Genomic DNA, 16,540 nt, shown 5'->3' on the forward strand with positions numbered 1-16,540 from the left:
ATTCTCTCAAGAAAGATGACTGCATTCTTATTAATCAGCTGTATTTATTCAAGTAGGCTGTTGCCCTTGTGTGTTTGTGGTAGTCTACTTAGACCTTAATTGGATGCTATAAAATATGATGTACTGTTATAGATTAAACATCCTAACCAAATTAAAGACTTCAAATATGCTCCACATCTTCCAGCTACTAACATGGATTATTCTGTATAATGAGTTAGTGCTTTTTATTCAATAATATTTTGAATTCAGGGTTTTGAATTGTAATGTATTTTTGTATTTTTAAATAAATGATTTGAAGACTTGTTCCACCACTGGCTTTAGCAACCTCATATAACCTTAGTCTTAAGGCATTTGTAATTGTTACTTTCACCACTAGAAGGCGCTGGAGACCACATTTCCTCAGTCCTCTGTGCTGTGCTGGCGTCATCAGAGAAGAAAAGAAAAAAAAAAGAAACAATAGAGGGGGGAAAAGGGTCTTTTATTGATAAGTTACCACCAGAAATCTTCTCCACAGACTCCATCTGTTCATATTCATATCTCTGCCTTTTTATAATTGGTAGCTGGCAATAAATAATTATTTACAACCATTAGGAAAGCACAAATGAAAAGCAATAAGAGGTTACTGTCAGCTGCTGTCAGAGTCCTGCAGTCACATACAGCAAATGAGATCAATACTGTTGCATGGAAAGCTGATAGATAGACGATGGTCACTAATTGATAGCCTGGCTGGATAAATGCCTGGATCTGGTGCATCCTCCTCTCTCTCTCTCTGAAACGAATGTGCATCTCTGGTGGGTAGTTGATGTAGGGTTTCCTGAATATGCTGTTAGTTATCTGCAGGGGGAAAAAAATCAAGAAAACATATTAAAGACACAGTCTATCAGAAATACTTGACTTTATAATAACAGAACAGATTTGCAAATGCTGAAGAGTTACTTGCACTTTGTGAATTTCCAATTTATTCTCCTTTATATTGCTACACCACTTCAGTTCAGAGGTACATATTGTACTAGTTATTCTGCAGATTAAGACTTTAAATGAAACATGACAAAAACATCAATTATGCTGAGACAATACAATTCAGTGTTAGAAAAATAAATCAATGCTCTCAGCTTTATTGGCTTTGACTTCCCTCATTTGCATCAGAATTAACTAATATCCACTTCGTGTATACATGAGGCACAGGGCAATTTCCTGCATAATAAATACTTTCACTGATGATACTTTTGCTTCCAAGTGCTAAAAAATGTTTTTACAGGCAAAAAAGTATTTAAGCAAAGGATCTGAATGCTGATGGGTGGTCAGGGCAAATGATGAGACAGCGAGTCTCACCTCTGCACTCATATCTGAGGTCTGAGAAGAGGACGTGTTCCTGAGAGAAGACAAACAGTCCCAGTCTGCCTCCAGCCAGGGTGTGGTCGTACACCGCCCCCGAGTCAGACAAAATGTCCCTGCCCTCGTACACCACCACCCTGCCAGGGAAAAACACAGCGATACAATACTAATCAATAGAAGCCATTTGTTATTAAACGAGAGGTACAATCCTGCTTTAGCTCCATTCATTCACCCAATACTGCACAGAGGTGCAGCTCCGAGTTACTTCTACTCCACTACATTTGCAGAGAAAACAGCTGAATCACTGTCACCTGAGGCAGCTGCAACATTAAAATGCATCGTGGGTACATGTGTTGTTGCTCTTTAAGTCGAATTTGATTTGCTGGTAACACTTCTTTTTTCAGAAGTAACACTTATAATGCTGAATAGCATATATTTTACACAATGGGTTTGTTACTTTGACTGACACTGGGAGTCTTAATCCATATTTCCTCACTGATGACAATGTGCACCACATTTCTGGGTCATGCTTGTTGTTTGGTTGTGTATGTTCCTTCTGGTTCCTGTTCTTGTTAGTGCGTATTCTAGGGGGTGATATTGAGAGCATGACGTCAAATGGAGAGATATTTAAAGCCGCTACAATGGAACTTGGTAGCAGCTATCAAAAAATATCAATGTGTGTCTGTCCTTCACATTCAAAGAGCTGCAGCTTCTTTTCAGACCCACATTCAATAAGCATGCGGCCGTACAGTCATCATACAGTACAATCGTTCTGTTCCCACAATGCAGCAGAGCCAAAGCCTTCTTTAAGAGTATTTGAACAAGTGGGCTTGGCTCATAACTCATAACAGCCTTGTTCTCATTCCCCTCTCTTTTCCTGGGCATGAAAACATCTCGATGGCAATGTGATTTCTGTGCATCTATACATGAACAGCACAAAGCACAGAAAACTATAGCCTGGAGGGGTTTTTTGTTTGTTTTTTTCTTCTTCTTCTTTTTTTTTAAAAAGTCCATTAGTAAGAAGTACAACTAAGTAGAAGAAGATGTGGCAGGTTGAGGGGAGCTGGGTATAACAAAGAAAGTGAATTACGTTGTTATCATAAAATAACTCTTGGAGATTGATGATGTCCTCGAGTGTAAGAACATCTGAGAGTGAATTATTCCTTCAAGGGCGACACTGAATGTGATTTTCACAGATTTAAGAAGTTATTCAGCAGATTGTTGTTCCACTAAAACCTACATAACCTGAACTGCTGCTGATTGAGTCCAAAAATATGTGATTTAAAGGATTATGTCACGTTTTTTTTGTTTTTGGCCAATTTTTCTTTCACTAATTTGATCTGTTTTACAGTGATGTAGTGGTTTTTAGGTTTGCTTTATAGTTTTAGAGTTTTGAGTTCTCTGCTATTTGTTTTCATTCCCTTCATTAGATTATGAAAATCCACTTACAGCTGAACCTGCTTGATGCCCTCAAAGTATCTTTGTATCATTATCGAAGTAATATAATTTTAGGTTAGTGGTTGCAAGTGCAGATTAATCTGAAAGGTCTGCACTTCATTTCTATGTGCCAGTGGTGTTTGACTATGTTGTTTCACAGAAATAAATACAGGCATGATGGTCTCTAATCTCAAATTAATCTGAAATTCCTAAAAGTTGATTTTAATAGAACACAGAAACGGATGGGAAACAGTTTCTGCTTGAGAATTATGGAGAAAGTCACATTAAAAACACTACGTATATATCTGATATGTAGTAATTGAGCTTAAACATTGGCTTTGTCCTTTAAAGGCCAGGCCAATAACATCAAATGCTTTAACTGTAAATTAAAAGTTAAAAGGTTACTGCTAATGTAGAGGTATTTCCACTAGGAAAGATCTGTTGCTCCCATGAGGGAGCCCACAAAAGTTCAACAGCTCAAAAGTTGGTTGATTTCCACGGTCGTAATCCAGCTGTGGTTTATGACAATCTCAGGCTCCAAGGAGAAAAACTAGTCGAGCAACGAAAGCTTCATACGTGCACAGATTCACATATCAGCTGCCTTGTTTATGACCATCCCTGCCTGTAGCAATAACTGTAAGTATATTTAACAGAACAATATTTCCAGACAAATGTGAAGAAACACAGATGGAAATGGAGTCATTTCCTCACATACGCTGGATACTTGGGGTTTAGTCTCATTCAGGACTCCTGCTGATGAGCCAGTGATAAAAGTGACACCAGATATGATGAATCTACTTTATAAGGTGACTGTGTTTTGTACCTGATGAACCCAGTCCTGGGTCTGTGGATAAGGTGGATGCGATAGGCGGTGAAGTCCCTCCAGCCAATATTATTGGGGTCATGCCACAAAGTTCTGACCTGAAAAATGACACGTGAAGATGTCAGTATCTGATCTTTACTGTGTCAGTCTAACAAAGAGCACATTGTCAAAGACCATTCTAGTTGAAAAGAAAACTTCAGCGTGTTTCACTACAAGCAAAGTAAACTGTAAAAAAAAAAACAGTGATTCGTGCCTGGTGTCTGGTATTTCCAGTGTGCCAGAGGGCGTTACGTAGATACTCCCCTGGTCCTGTGGTGGAGTTGACCAGTTTGATGGACACTCCTGCTGTGCCGAAGGCTTTGGATGGCCTTTTCTCCCAGTAAGCCTGAGACACCTGAGAGAAAGAAAGAAAGAACAGGAGGATGGATATGTGCGTGCTTGAAAAGTCAAGTCTCTGAAAAGTCTGATATAACGAAATACAAAGAAAGTTATGGTCAAGGGGATTTTAAAGATTTGACAACATGATTAATGTGACAAACTGGGACTTTATTTAGTACAATTCAGCATATTTAGGTGAAGACTGGTAACTTAAACCATTGCTGTTTTGTTTTTTTAATTAATTAATTTTATTTCATTTATTTATTATTATATTATCATTTAGTTATTTTACCTTGTTCTATTTCTTCTTTGTCAGAATATTTCTCTTTATAATACTCTTTTTATTTATTTTCCTTTAGAGGATCTGGGAACATGGGGGGTGGGTGAGGGCGGGAATGGGGGGATTTTTTAGTGTATATTTATTGAATTTGTGATTTGGATATGTGTTTAACTAAAAAAATAATAATAAACAGATTTTTCAAAAAGAAAAAAACAAGATAATGAAGATCTTAATGAGTGCTTTATCGATCATCATAATTGTATCTAACCTGTTTCCACATGACAACATAGAAGCGTTGACTGGACTGGTAAGCGAACACGATTCCCGCGTAGTCGTCATCTCGGTCGGTGTTGACATAAAACGTCACACTGAAGTCGACAGCGCTGAACTTGTCGTATCCTGTTCAAACCATTTGGACATTTTGGTTTAGTTTTCAGTATACATACTTGTGTAGAGCAGGGCTTTGATTTCTCTCATGAAAAGTCATGAACTTTCTGACCTAAAGCGATGCCGGGGTCCGAGTTGGCCGTCTGCAGCAGCTCTCTGCCCTGGCTGCGGATCACCCACAGGGGGTCAGACTGTGTTGTGCCTTTCGGGTCCAGCAGAACAACCTGAAACTTCCTGAAGTCTGTCGACCCGATATCCTGGTTCAGCGGACAGGGATCCAGCGCATCTGGAATGCTGTCGTTGTCAAAGTCGTCAAAACATGCTTCCCCGCTGCCATCACCTGACACAGACAGACAGAAACACATGGATTGAGTAAAAAGATGCGAATTTCTTTGATTTTCTGCCAACAAGGGAACAAAGGAACTGGATGGGAAACGTGCAAATGTGGTAAGAAGGTCCTGTATGATGATGGTGGATAGATTAAACCATGTTTTAAGTATGATTAATATCACTACAGAGAGCTATAAACTGTTTATTTCGATGTCCAACATTAACATGACCTGGATCATTGGACTTGTGGTCATAGGATTTCCCTGCACCACTGCAGAATCCATTTATCATAAAATATTTTCCCTGTGGGACAGCAAATTAATCAGCATTTGTTCACATCTGTACGATGATATCGGAGGTTTTCTCACATCTGTTGAGGGAGGTTTTTTTTTTTTTTTTTCAGATTAGGTTTTGTTTTTTCGATAAAGGTTTTGAAGAAGCACTGACCGTCAGAGTCCAGCTGGTCCCTGTTGGGCACCAGTCTGCAGTTGTCCCTGTCGTCGGGGATACCGTCGTTGTCATCGTCGTGGTCGCAGGCGTCTCCCTTCCCGTCGTTGTCATGGTCGGCCTGGTTGCTGTTGGGGATGTAGGGGCAGTTGTCAAGAGAGTTTTGGTGGCCGTCCTCGTCGATGTCGTCGTTGTCGTCGCACATGTCCCCGACCAGGTCACTGTCAGAGTCCACCTGCAAACACACACACACACACACACACACACACACACACACACACACACACACACACACACACACACACACACACACACACACACACACACACACACACACACACACACACACACACACACACACACACACACACACACACACACACATACATACACACAAACAAAACGATGTTTACATAGTGTTAAATCACATGTCTATGCTTCGTTTAGCATCCACTCCCCGTAGAGACGTCCAAGATTAATTGCCACCGATAAATTGTTCGAACAGCTTTCTTGGATCCCTGTGTTTAAATGTGCATCCCAGACCAGATGTTTTGTGAGGCAGCACAACCGCAACAACTGTATCTGTGTCAGTACATATATACAGAGTTACATGTGCGCTTCTATTTAGCGATATGTGTGTTTTTATTTGTGTGTGTCTGTCTGTGTGTGTTTTTCAGGAACCTGCAGTGGGTTGTGTAGAAGGGGACAGTTGTCACACTGGTCTCCAACGCCATCCATGTCTGTGTCCCTCTGGTCGGTGTTGTAGATTAAAGGACAGTTGTCATGTTCATTCAGCACCTCTGGAGGGAGAGCGACACACACACACACACACACACACACACACACACACACACACACACACACACACACACACACACACACACACACACACACACACACATTGGATAAAATGCTTTTCTTGTAGCTTTTACTTAGAAACAAGATGCAGAAACTAATCAATACTGTGTTTGGGTAAATGTAATTAAATCCATTTGACACACACTTTTTCTGAGTTTGTATATTATAGTAACATTTTATAAAACACTCCCTAATTTACAACATTGACTTGGTTTGTAGTGTGAATCAGGTGCCAATACGACAGCACCAATTGATCCTTAAATGTAGATACCACTGGAAGAAAACAACACTACAGGGAACGAGGGAGAAACAATAAATAACTGGGCACTAAGTATTGATGAGGAAGTAACTCCTACCATCTCCATCCATGTCGATGCTGCAGGCGTCTCCCTCTCCGTTGTCATCAGTGTCCGTCTGCAGCGGGTTGCTCTCAAACGGACAGTTGTCACACCGGTCGCCGACCCCGTCTCTGTCCGAGTCGTACTGCCGAGGGTTGTACACCAGCGGGCAATTGTCCTGCGCCGAAACAGAGGATGTAAATATACATTTTACATTTTACATTTCCATTTGTCAGACATGGTCATTTCAAGACTTAATCTCAATCACGACCGCCCCACCCTCTCGTCTAAGATGTCATCATTGTCGTCGTCAGGATCGCAGGCGTCCCCCAGTCCGTCCATGTCCAGGTCCTCTTGTCCAGAGTTTGGTATCGTGGGGCAATTATCCTGCAGCCAATCACAGCCCAGTTTAGAGGGATCACATCCAAGCTCCAGATAATCCGATGTGAATAATTTAACATCTCAATGCTGGTGTTTGTTTTTGTTTGTTTTGTTTTTTTTACCTTCTGACAGTGATAGGTCGCATTCTGCTTGCAGGGCAGTTTGTAGTTGGGCCAGCCGTCCAGATCAGAGTCGTCACCGCACAGAAAGCCGTCGCCCGCGAAGCCAACGGCACACACGCACTTAAACAAGACCTCAGATGCCAGGCCCAGGTATATACATTCAGCCCACTTGTGACAGTTGTGTGTGTTGTCTTTACAGGGATTGTATGGTTCGCACACCTGAAACAAAACAAAAAAAAAGGATTTAAAAACACAAAAGTGGCCCGTGATGAAAGCAGCTGATGTAAAAAAAAAAAAAAGATTTATAAAGGCTCAAAGAGTGAAACACGTGCCTGCTTGCTTTTCATCGCTGCCTGCAGTCCAAGGCCATATGGCTGTGTGCCTTTGTAGCGAGGAGGACAGGGCAGACAGTAGTACCCAGGGTCTGTGTTTACGCACTCTGTAAAACACACACCCTCCACTTCACACTGAGGAGAGAGGGATTAACCGTGTTCAGCATATCAAACGTGAACTGTTTGTACAACTGTGTTATGTCTTGCCAGGATCAGGAGACAGAATATTTATGTCAGATCAGCAGATCACAGTGACTTGAGTAATAGGTTTGAGGTAAAGGTGACCAATCATATGTTATCTAGGTCCTTTGTAATCATGGAGTAGTGAGCTCAGAGGATCAAAGACATTATGATTCATCCTCTTGGGACCACGAATAGCAGTATTTACATGCATGAAATAATTTGTTAGAAAGTAGAAATGGTGGCCTTAAAGGAAAAGTCATGAGATCTCCAAGTTATTATAGTAAGAAGAAGAGAAGAAGGACTTTATTTGTCCCCATAGGGAAATTGGTTGTATACTTCATCCTCTGGCCACCATGACTGAAAGATGTTGACATGTTTCAGTCTGACACTGATTCTGATCAATTAAAAACAAACAAATCATTGTTTTCCAGTGGCCCACATCTGTAACTGATCGTGAGCCTGCCCTCATGATAGATTGTCACTTCCCACTGTTAACCAGTGCATCAATATGTGGTTATTACCTCATTCTCATCTTCACAGTGAGTGCCGTTGCCGTAAAACCCCGACGGACAGTCTCCACATTCCCATGATCCATCGCTATGCGTTGTGCACTGCACCCCGGGGAAACAAGGATGTGACAGCAAACACGTGTCTGAAAAAAAACACACAGAGTCACAAAGCAAATAATCCAAGATTGGGTCAATGTGAAATTCATATTTGAATCACTCACTCTGTCCTAAGCCTCAATAATTGAATAAAGGGAGAATAAACACTGTAGGATGTTGGTTTTAATCCTCTTTTGTTTGGAAATATGTTACCTCCAGTACAAAAAAGGATTAGGTTTATCCATGGATGTAAAGCTTAGCCTCCTTATAGAACAATATCTGCTTAGATATACCTATACCCTTAGGTTTAGTTAACTTTACCTAATGGACATGCTTGTCTATTGCAAGATTCATAGTCCACTGCGTCTCCAGCACAATTCTTCCCCCCGTGCTGAGGGGCCGGGTTCACACACTCTCTCTGGCGACTTGAGAGGCCTCCTCCACAAGACTCTGAGCACATTGACCATTCAGACCATGTCGTCCAGCCTCCAGCAACTGCAGCACACAAACATAAGCTGTCATTTGCCTGTAAGGCAGATTAGTGCACACTGTGCAGTTTCAAATGTGTATATGTGATCCTGAACTCACTGGGGCAGAGTGTGTTGTTGCAAGGCTGTGTCTCCCTGCCGCTGCCCGTGCACCCTTTGCCCCCCTTCTGTGGCGGAGGGTTGTTGCACAGACGTACTCGTGTGATGTGTCCCTCTCCACACGTGGTTGTGCACGCGGACCAGGGCGACCAAAGGCCCCATTTCCCGTCGGCACGCGCTGCACATGAAAACATGCACATAAATATTGTTTTTCTGTGAGTAGCAGTCTGGAAATGTGTCTGAGCAGAATTCAACACAGACCGTCACTAGTAGGGCTCCAAACTGCGTGCACATTTACAGGACTAAAGACAACATGTTTCCAATTATGACAACGACTAAAATCCACCCGCCTGATGTTCCATATGTTTGCTCTTTGAGGACTATTCACTTGTTTCCTTTGGATTGGCTGCGCTCAATCGATCACAGACAAATAATTGAAGTCAAGACATGCGAGGTATCAGATGTGCAGAGTAGACCTACCCTTGCGCTCGCACTTTGTTAACATGCAGCTGCGGGTCTGAAGTGACGGACCGGAGCAGGCTGGCGTGATGCTGTTACACGATCGGCCCCTTTGCTGCCCGCCACGCCCACAGGTGACAGAACAGTGGGTCCACTCAGACCACGGGGACCAGCCTTCTTTATCTTTGTAAAAAAAAAACACAAAGACTCTGTAGGTATTACTTCTATAACACTGTAGGTATGAACACTATCTCATAGCTGCCAGCAATTCAACCTTACTGAGACAAACAGGGCAGCACTCTCCGTCGATAAAGGATGGATTGATGCAGGACACAGGAGGGCAAGACACCTGCTGACACACCACCTTTCCATCCTTAACAAGGTAATAGAGAGACATACCAGGATAATATTAGTCATACCGTGTTATCTGAGCCAGATGCTTCTGCTTGATGCCAGTCTTTGCATAGGAATGGTGTGCTGTCATGACTCAAAACTAATGATATTTTATAAAGAGAACCAGACTCGGAGAGGTCGACGAAGCGACCATAAAATATAGATAGATGCTAACAAAGGGAGCTCTGGAAATAAATGAAAACCACATTGGAAACAAGAGAAACTTCCCCAACTGGTAAATGCATTTTGAAGCAACAGTGGACATTTGGGGAAAATATGTTTATTCACTTTCTCGTCGGGAGTTACAGAAGATTGATACCGCTCTCGTGTCTCTGTCAAACGTGAAGCTAAAGCCAAGACACCATTAGCTTAGCATGAAAAGTTGAAACGGCCTTGTCCCAGGGAAGTCGCTGCTGTCAGCCAAGAAATTGTTTGGCTCATAACATCCCATAAAACCACAAGTTGTTTTTCAAGATTTTTATATGAATGAAAACAAACAAGGTAGAATAGGAGTTTAGCTTAACACTTTTTTTTTTTTTTTGGACAAACTAGAAGTTTCCAAGTGATCTTGGTTTTTGAGGTGAGTTAAGCTAGCCATCTCCTGACCACCTCCAAAGCTCATGCACATTAAAGAAGGTGTGCCAGACTATTTCTTGGCCAGTGGCAGTGAATTCTTGGATTTGGTGGATTGTTTTTACTTAAGAACTGAGCCAAAGCAGCTGTTTCACGCTGTTTCCAGGCTTTATGCTAAGAACTGGAAGGACTCAAAGGCCCGACTTGGAGACACCACTGAAAAGTTGAAAATAGGTCACCTTTATCACCGGGTAGCTGAGGCTGGGAAGCTACTGTGCGGCACAATGGACAATAGACACTGTGCGAGAATGTAAGTGAGAGTGGACGGGTATATAGTAGGCTACACTGAGAAGTAAAGATGAGAAAAAGCTGGGGGTTACTGCAGGGCATGTGTGAGTGGCAGGATCTGAAATGACAAGTGAGCTAGTGATTCTTGGCAAAGGCAGGCACAAAATGAATGAATAACTGAATGAAGTGTGACACTTATCTTCATATTCAACAGGCAGATATATGACTGGTACCAATCTTCTCGGCAAAAAAAAGGTCAAATAAGCACTTTTCCCCAAATTTATTTAATAAATTTCTTTAAGGTTCAATTCAGTCCAGGTTTTTTTGTCAAGTCTTTAGAAAATCAAATATCAAGTTACTTACGGTAAGTGTTAAGCCAATCATATCAGAGTGGAGACACTTTGTGTATTTGAATAATTAAAATACAAGTTGCAAAAATGAAGACAACTTTGACACTTCTGAAGTACAAAATCAAAATGTAAAACGACTTCAGACTCGACTGAAGACTTGGACTTCCCATGAAAGCTCGAGGCGCCACATAAAGTTAAATGAGGTTAAGGCCTGCTGTCTATCTGTGACAGGTCTTCCATTCAATCATGACGCTCTCCCTGGGAACACCTCACTGCTAAGTCGTAGTTACATAAGAGTAGTTCAACACAAACCTGGCAAGTGCAGGAGGTGCAGCTGTCAACCTCCCAGTCCTCCCCCTGCTCGTATATCCGTCCGTCCTGCATGCACCAGATCTCTCCGTCTCTGTCTCTATCGAGGTAATTGTCATCGTCGCCAAAGCCGAAGCCGTCGCCCCAGCCGCCGTTGCCACCACCTCCTCCACCACCACTTCCACCACCAACACCTCCACCACCATATCCACCGCCACCTCCGCCATCAGCTCCGCCTCCAAATCCACCACCACCTCGGCCATCAGCTCCGCCTCCAAATCCACCTCCACCTCCACCATCAGCTCCACCACCATATCCACCGCCACCATCACCATCAACCCCGCCTCCAAATCCACCGCCACCTCCGCCATCAGCTCCACCACCATATCCACCGCCACCTCCACCATCAGCTCTGCCTCCATATCCACCGCCACCTCCACCATCAGCTCCGCCACCATATCCACCGCCACCTCCGCCATCAGCCCTGCCACCAAATCCACCGCCACCTCCACCATCAGCTCCGCCTCCAAAACCAACACCTCCACCTCCACCGCCAAATCCACTGCCACCGCCGCCACCTCCACCATCAGCTCCGCCTCCAAATCCACCGCCACCTCCGCCATCAGCTCCGCCTCCAAATCCACCGCCACCTCCACCATCAGCTCCGCCTCCATATCCACCGCCACCTCCGCCATCAGCTCCGCCTCCAAATCCACCGCCACCTCTGCCATCAGCTCCGCCTCCATATCCACCGCCACCTCTGCCATCAGCTCCGCCACCAAAACCAACACCTCCACCTCCACCGCCGCCGCCACCACCTCTGCTTCTGCTCCTGAGGCTGCTGCGGCTGCTGTTGCTCATCTCAGCCAGCGTTAGCCGCATCTCTTCATTTTCTTTTGACTGAAAACACAAAAAAAACATTTTTAAAATATTAAAAAATAACAGTAAAAAAAGACAGATTCTTCACTATTTCTATCTGTTGTATTTAGATAATACCCTTCATTTATACACTCGGACTTGCTGAATTAGTCTTTAATGGTTAGATGAATGACGACCAATATTTTACCACTGATGATATGCTTTCTTTTTCCAAAACTACCAGGACATTCACCACAAACCGCAGAGCTTCCTGCCAAAAAAAGGGTTGTTGCTGCTTATTCCATTTGCACTGGCACTCTCAATTGGATTTGTCACATAAATTTCCCACAAATCTTAACCCTGTCACACACAATGTAAAGTGCACTGTTACTGCTCTTAAAAATGACCTCATATAGTTTAGAATATATATGAAATTGTACAATGTTTCGAGAGTGTTAAAAAAAATGCTTAAAATAAATGTTTCAACTGTTTTTTGTTCTAATTTCTGCAAATCCGATTTTGCTATAACAAAATAAATGTAGCTTTAACAAACTCCAACATGCAGATGTATCTGTGTATCTGCAGATGTACGTATTTGTGTCTTACAACTCTATCCAGATCTTCAAGCAGACTGCCGGTCACAATACGCAGGCCCTGGATCTCAGTGAGCAAAATCATCAGTTCCTCACACGGATGACGACAGACCTCCGAGGACACATTGTCGACCTTTGCGCCACCCACGCCTGCAGAATGGGGGCACAAGTGTCAAGTGTGTGTGTGGTCTGTGCTAGATTTTAAACCTGAGTCTGCATTAATGAGTATAGACGGAGAGATGGAGAAGGTGTGCATAAATGTGAATCAAGGTGGAAAACGTGTGACTCTGAGCAAAATGCACATGTGAGAGCAGAGAGTGTGGTACCTGCACACACAGCTGCTGCATAGAGGCATATGAGAAGCCAGGGGAAACCTCTCAGCGGACTCATTCCTGTTCACACATAAATCACATAAGCAGTCATCGTGAAATATAACAACCATACTGCTACACTAGCGCGCAATACAAGCAGTGCTGCTGCTGCTGCTGCTGCTGTTGCTGCTGCTGCCGGGGAGATAGAAGAAGAAGGAGATAAAGAGGGAATTAACCTTGCATACCTGGGTACTCCTCGCAGCTCTGCCTTTCTTCACGATTAGAAACCACAGCTGGTAGGCTCTCCCCTGCCGCAGATCCACAGGGGCAGTGATGGAATGTGTGTCTCCTTCCCCCCTTTCCTATTTCCTTGTCTCCTTGCTTCCTTCTCGCCTTGGCATCCGCATCACCAGCGTAGCTTCCTCGGGCGAAATTTGTCGTTGACGCGTCCAAAAGAAACAGGGGGAGAGGTTTTGGTGAGAGAAGAATCTGAGTGGAGAACATGCGGACAGCTCTGTTAGTTCTGTAGAAACTTTCTAATGTGGTTGTGTATTTGTTTGAGAGTGTGTGTCGGTATGTGTGTGCATGTGTGTGTGTGTGTGTGAGAGAGAGAGAGAGGCAGGAGCGGGGGTCATATATTACCCGCCTGTCTGGCGATGAACTGGGCTGCATATCTCCCAGCGAGAAACCCAGCTGGATGGAAGGAACTCTGTGCGTGTGCGTGTGTGCGTGCGCGTGTGAGTGTGTGTGTGTGTTGACGTTTCGATGCAGGTTTCCCAGACACATCATTTACACTCTTCACCCTCCAAACTTAGACACACACACACACACACACACACAAAAACATGCACTCACACGTTGAAACACACACATTGCACTTATTGGCTGCCAGAATTTTCCAGTATTTTTGGAGCGAGAAAACTGGCATCACCATAAATCCCTGGTGGAAATTAGAAGCTTAAAGTGTGTGTGTGTGTGTGTGTGTGTGTGTGTGTGTGTGTGTGTGTGTGTGTGTGTGTGTGTGTGTGTGTGTGTGTGTGTGTGTGTGTGTGTGTGTGTGTGTGTGTGTTCTTTGGGACTGGACTTTCTTGACTTCTGCAGAGGATTGTGAGCTCAGAGATGAGCAAGCTGATGGAATACAAAAACATCTACCTCCAGTGGGATCATCATCTCTCTTTCCTGTCCATCTCTCGTCTTCCTCCATCACTTTCCTCTCTCTCTCTTTCTCTCTCTCTCTCCCTCTCGCTCTTCTTTCCTCTCTCCATTTGGTCTCCCTGCTGAGTCAAAGAGGCATCATCATCGTCCTGAATCATATTTTCCATCTGTAGAAGACTCCGCTTGTGGAATAATGAATCTCACAGATGTGCGCACACACATTCGTGCACACACGCAAGCGCCTGTGCCCATACAAACACACACACTCGTGCAAACACACGCACACATGCACACAATTCCCACAAATTCAGTTTCCAGGTCCCCCAAAACATTACAAGGAAGAACAAATAAGAACAGACACCATGTTTCTTCCTGGATGCGGTTCAACATTGGAGACAGTGAAAACAGGTGCTGTCACTGCTCTGAGTCAGAGAAAGCCCAAAAGTAATGAGATCTGAGGGGATATAAAAGGTAAAGACTTGGGTGAGATTACTTGGCGAAGTCCAGCATGATTCCCCCGGGCTGATATACCTTGTGGAAGGCACACTCTGTTCTGGGATCTCTCTCAAAAGACTGTCCGTCTTCCTCTGTGTACATATAGAGAAAATAGTTTTAAAGGGGGCTCTCCGCTGCTCGCTGTCTCCTATAAAGGTGAGTTTGATTGAAGGCTATGGGACTATCAGGGGCTGTAGTCAAAACCTGCAAAAGCATCCAGGAGACCTCTAGTGAGATTGAGAAACAGGGCACTTTGTTACAATCAGGCAGCAGTTTAGCACATAGTCTGGGGTGGAGTGGCAGCAATTGCCCCATTTCTCTGAAAAGAACCAGAGCAAAGAACTCATAGGGCTTCTGCATTATGCTCTAAGCTCTGGCCGGGAGCAGAAAACGTCAGCGCTGGGCAGGCTAGACAATATCCTGCCGATCGACGCCGCACCACTCTAAGCATGAAGTGGTCAGAGAATTACATGGGCTTAAAGTAAAAGGATTTACATGGGGAGGGCGCACGGCAACGCAAGAATGGAGAGACCTGGGGATGTAGGTGTCATAAGACGGCAAAAGTAGACATGGATGACATGGGCAGGAGCTGTTGATGGGGACTGTAGTTTATTTATGTCAGTGCATGGACAGACAGATAAACAAACAGACAGACAGACAGAGAGTTGGATAAACCCAGCGCTCTGTTTATCTGAGTAGCAGGGCTGTGGGTCAGTAGAACAGGAGTGGGGCATTAATCCAGTTATCAGATCATCCTAATATTCTGCAGATTATCTCGCTGCACACGCACTCATCCAGCGCCTCTGGGATTTGTAGTCCAGAAAGAAAAGCCTTCCAGGGCTTCCTCCTCCTCCCAGCCCACTTAGCCTACCCGATGCCCTCACATGAAAGCCTTCACATATCAAAGCCTTCACTTCTTATTAAACTCAGTGGTGCTGAAATCAAAGCCTGACCTTAAAGTATTGCAGCCTTTTCTTGCAACCTGTGGGCTACTCATTTTCACTGGACCTCCTGTCGTGCGTCACCTGCCGATGCACCACCAAACCTCCAGGCCTCTCACCTCCCCACCCCCCTTCCCCTTTCACTCCCCCTCCCCTCCGTCCCTCGCCACTCTCGCGCGTAATGCCGCCTGTGGATACCTGCGAGGTGTGAAGCGAGAGGTGACGCAGCGCCTTTACATCGCAGGTCAGAGCGGAACCGGCCCTCTGCGGCTCGCGGGGCTTTACGCAGCTCAATTAGCGTGACATACTTTCCCCTGTGATCACCGTCCTTCCGCCCGGGTTGCTGGACACAGCGGATTATGCTGCACTAACTTCGGCAGCGCGCCTCCCAAGAGGAACAACGTCCATTAAATAAATACGTTTTCTTTTTTTAATTATAATTTTTTATTTATTCAATACACTGCAGAAAAAGTGGGATACGCTATGACTGTGGACGAGGACATGGGCGGGTTTATCCCCCAGAAGGAGATCGTGTATAACGGCCTGCTGCCTTACTCGGACCGGTTGGACCGGGAGGCCACGGAGCTTTTGGCCGAGATCAAAGCCAACCTGTCCAGAGCTGTTGTCCTCAGAGAGCTGTGGCCCGGGGTCGCTTTCTGGTCCAGGAAACTCTTCTCGTAAGTGTCTGAGCAAGGCTGTTCTCCTCCGCATATACCACAAGTTAAACCCATAACTAGTCATTTGGGATTCATAATAACAGGCTATGTAGAACCTAGAAGCTCATTACAGGTAGTGGTACTTTAAGAGTCTGTTTTGGGTACTTTACACTGGATTAACTGTGCAGCCAGTGCAGCAAAACCAGGCACCACATCCTAACACATCATCACAGAGTTACATCAATAATACCTCTGTGTTGCCATCAGTGGCATCAAAACCGAAATCAATGAGCTTCACAAATAAGCTATGATATTTGTTGCAGGGTAGTCATTAGA

The 16,540-nt window shown here is 44.2% G+C and overlaps 2 protein-coding genes across 2 annotated transcripts in view; one reads left to right on the forward strand and one right to left on the reverse strand.

The window, feature by feature from the left end:
- Nucleotides 1-481: 481 nt before the first annotated feature.
- LOC311002803 (thrombospondin-2-like) lies at nucleotides 482-13,632 on the reverse strand. The gene is made up of 23 exons (XM_083994316.1): nucleotides 13,600-13,632; nucleotides 13,194-13,446; nucleotides 12,973-13,038; nucleotides 12,660-12,796; nucleotides 12,011-12,095; nucleotides 11,199-11,359; nucleotides 9,562-9,655; nucleotides 9,304-9,465; nucleotides 8,825-9,001; nucleotides 8,558-8,731; nucleotides 8,153-8,283; nucleotides 7,449-7,583; nucleotides 7,117-7,335; nucleotides 6,893-7,000; nucleotides 6,632-6,791; nucleotides 6,099-6,217; nucleotides 5,418-5,652; nucleotides 4,753-4,980; nucleotides 4,522-4,652; nucleotides 3,849-3,989; nucleotides 3,596-3,693; nucleotides 1,333-1,472; nucleotides 482-834 (listed from the first exon to the last, which is right to left on the reverse strand). Exons 1-23 carry the CDS (start codon nucleotides 13,627-13,629, stop codon nucleotides 827-829), a joined length of 3,192 nt encoding a protein of 1,063 aa, XP_083850442.1. The 5' UTR covers nucleotides 13,630-13,632; the 3' UTR covers nucleotides 482-826.
- Nucleotides 13,633-16,031: 2,399 nt separating this feature from the next.
- The window catches only part of LOC311003232 (proteasome activator complex subunit 4B-like), a gene marked incomplete at both ends in the record, with an annotated part of 39,872 nt that continues 39,363 nt past the window's right edge, over nucleotides 16,032-16,540 (forward strand). Inside the window, one exon of the mRNA XM_083994919.1 lies at nucleotides 16,032-16,225. Within this exon, the coding sequence (XP_083851045.1) occupies nucleotides 16,032-16,225 (194 nt within the window). The remainder of the gene's footprint in view (nucleotides 16,226-16,540) is intronic.

Source organism: Trachurus trachurus (genome assembly GCF_905171665.1).
Source record: "Trachurus trachurus genome assembly, chromosome: 19".
NCBI classification, from domain to species: domain Eukaryota; kingdom Metazoa; phylum Chordata; class Actinopteri; order Carangiformes; family Carangidae; genus Trachurus; species Trachurus trachurus.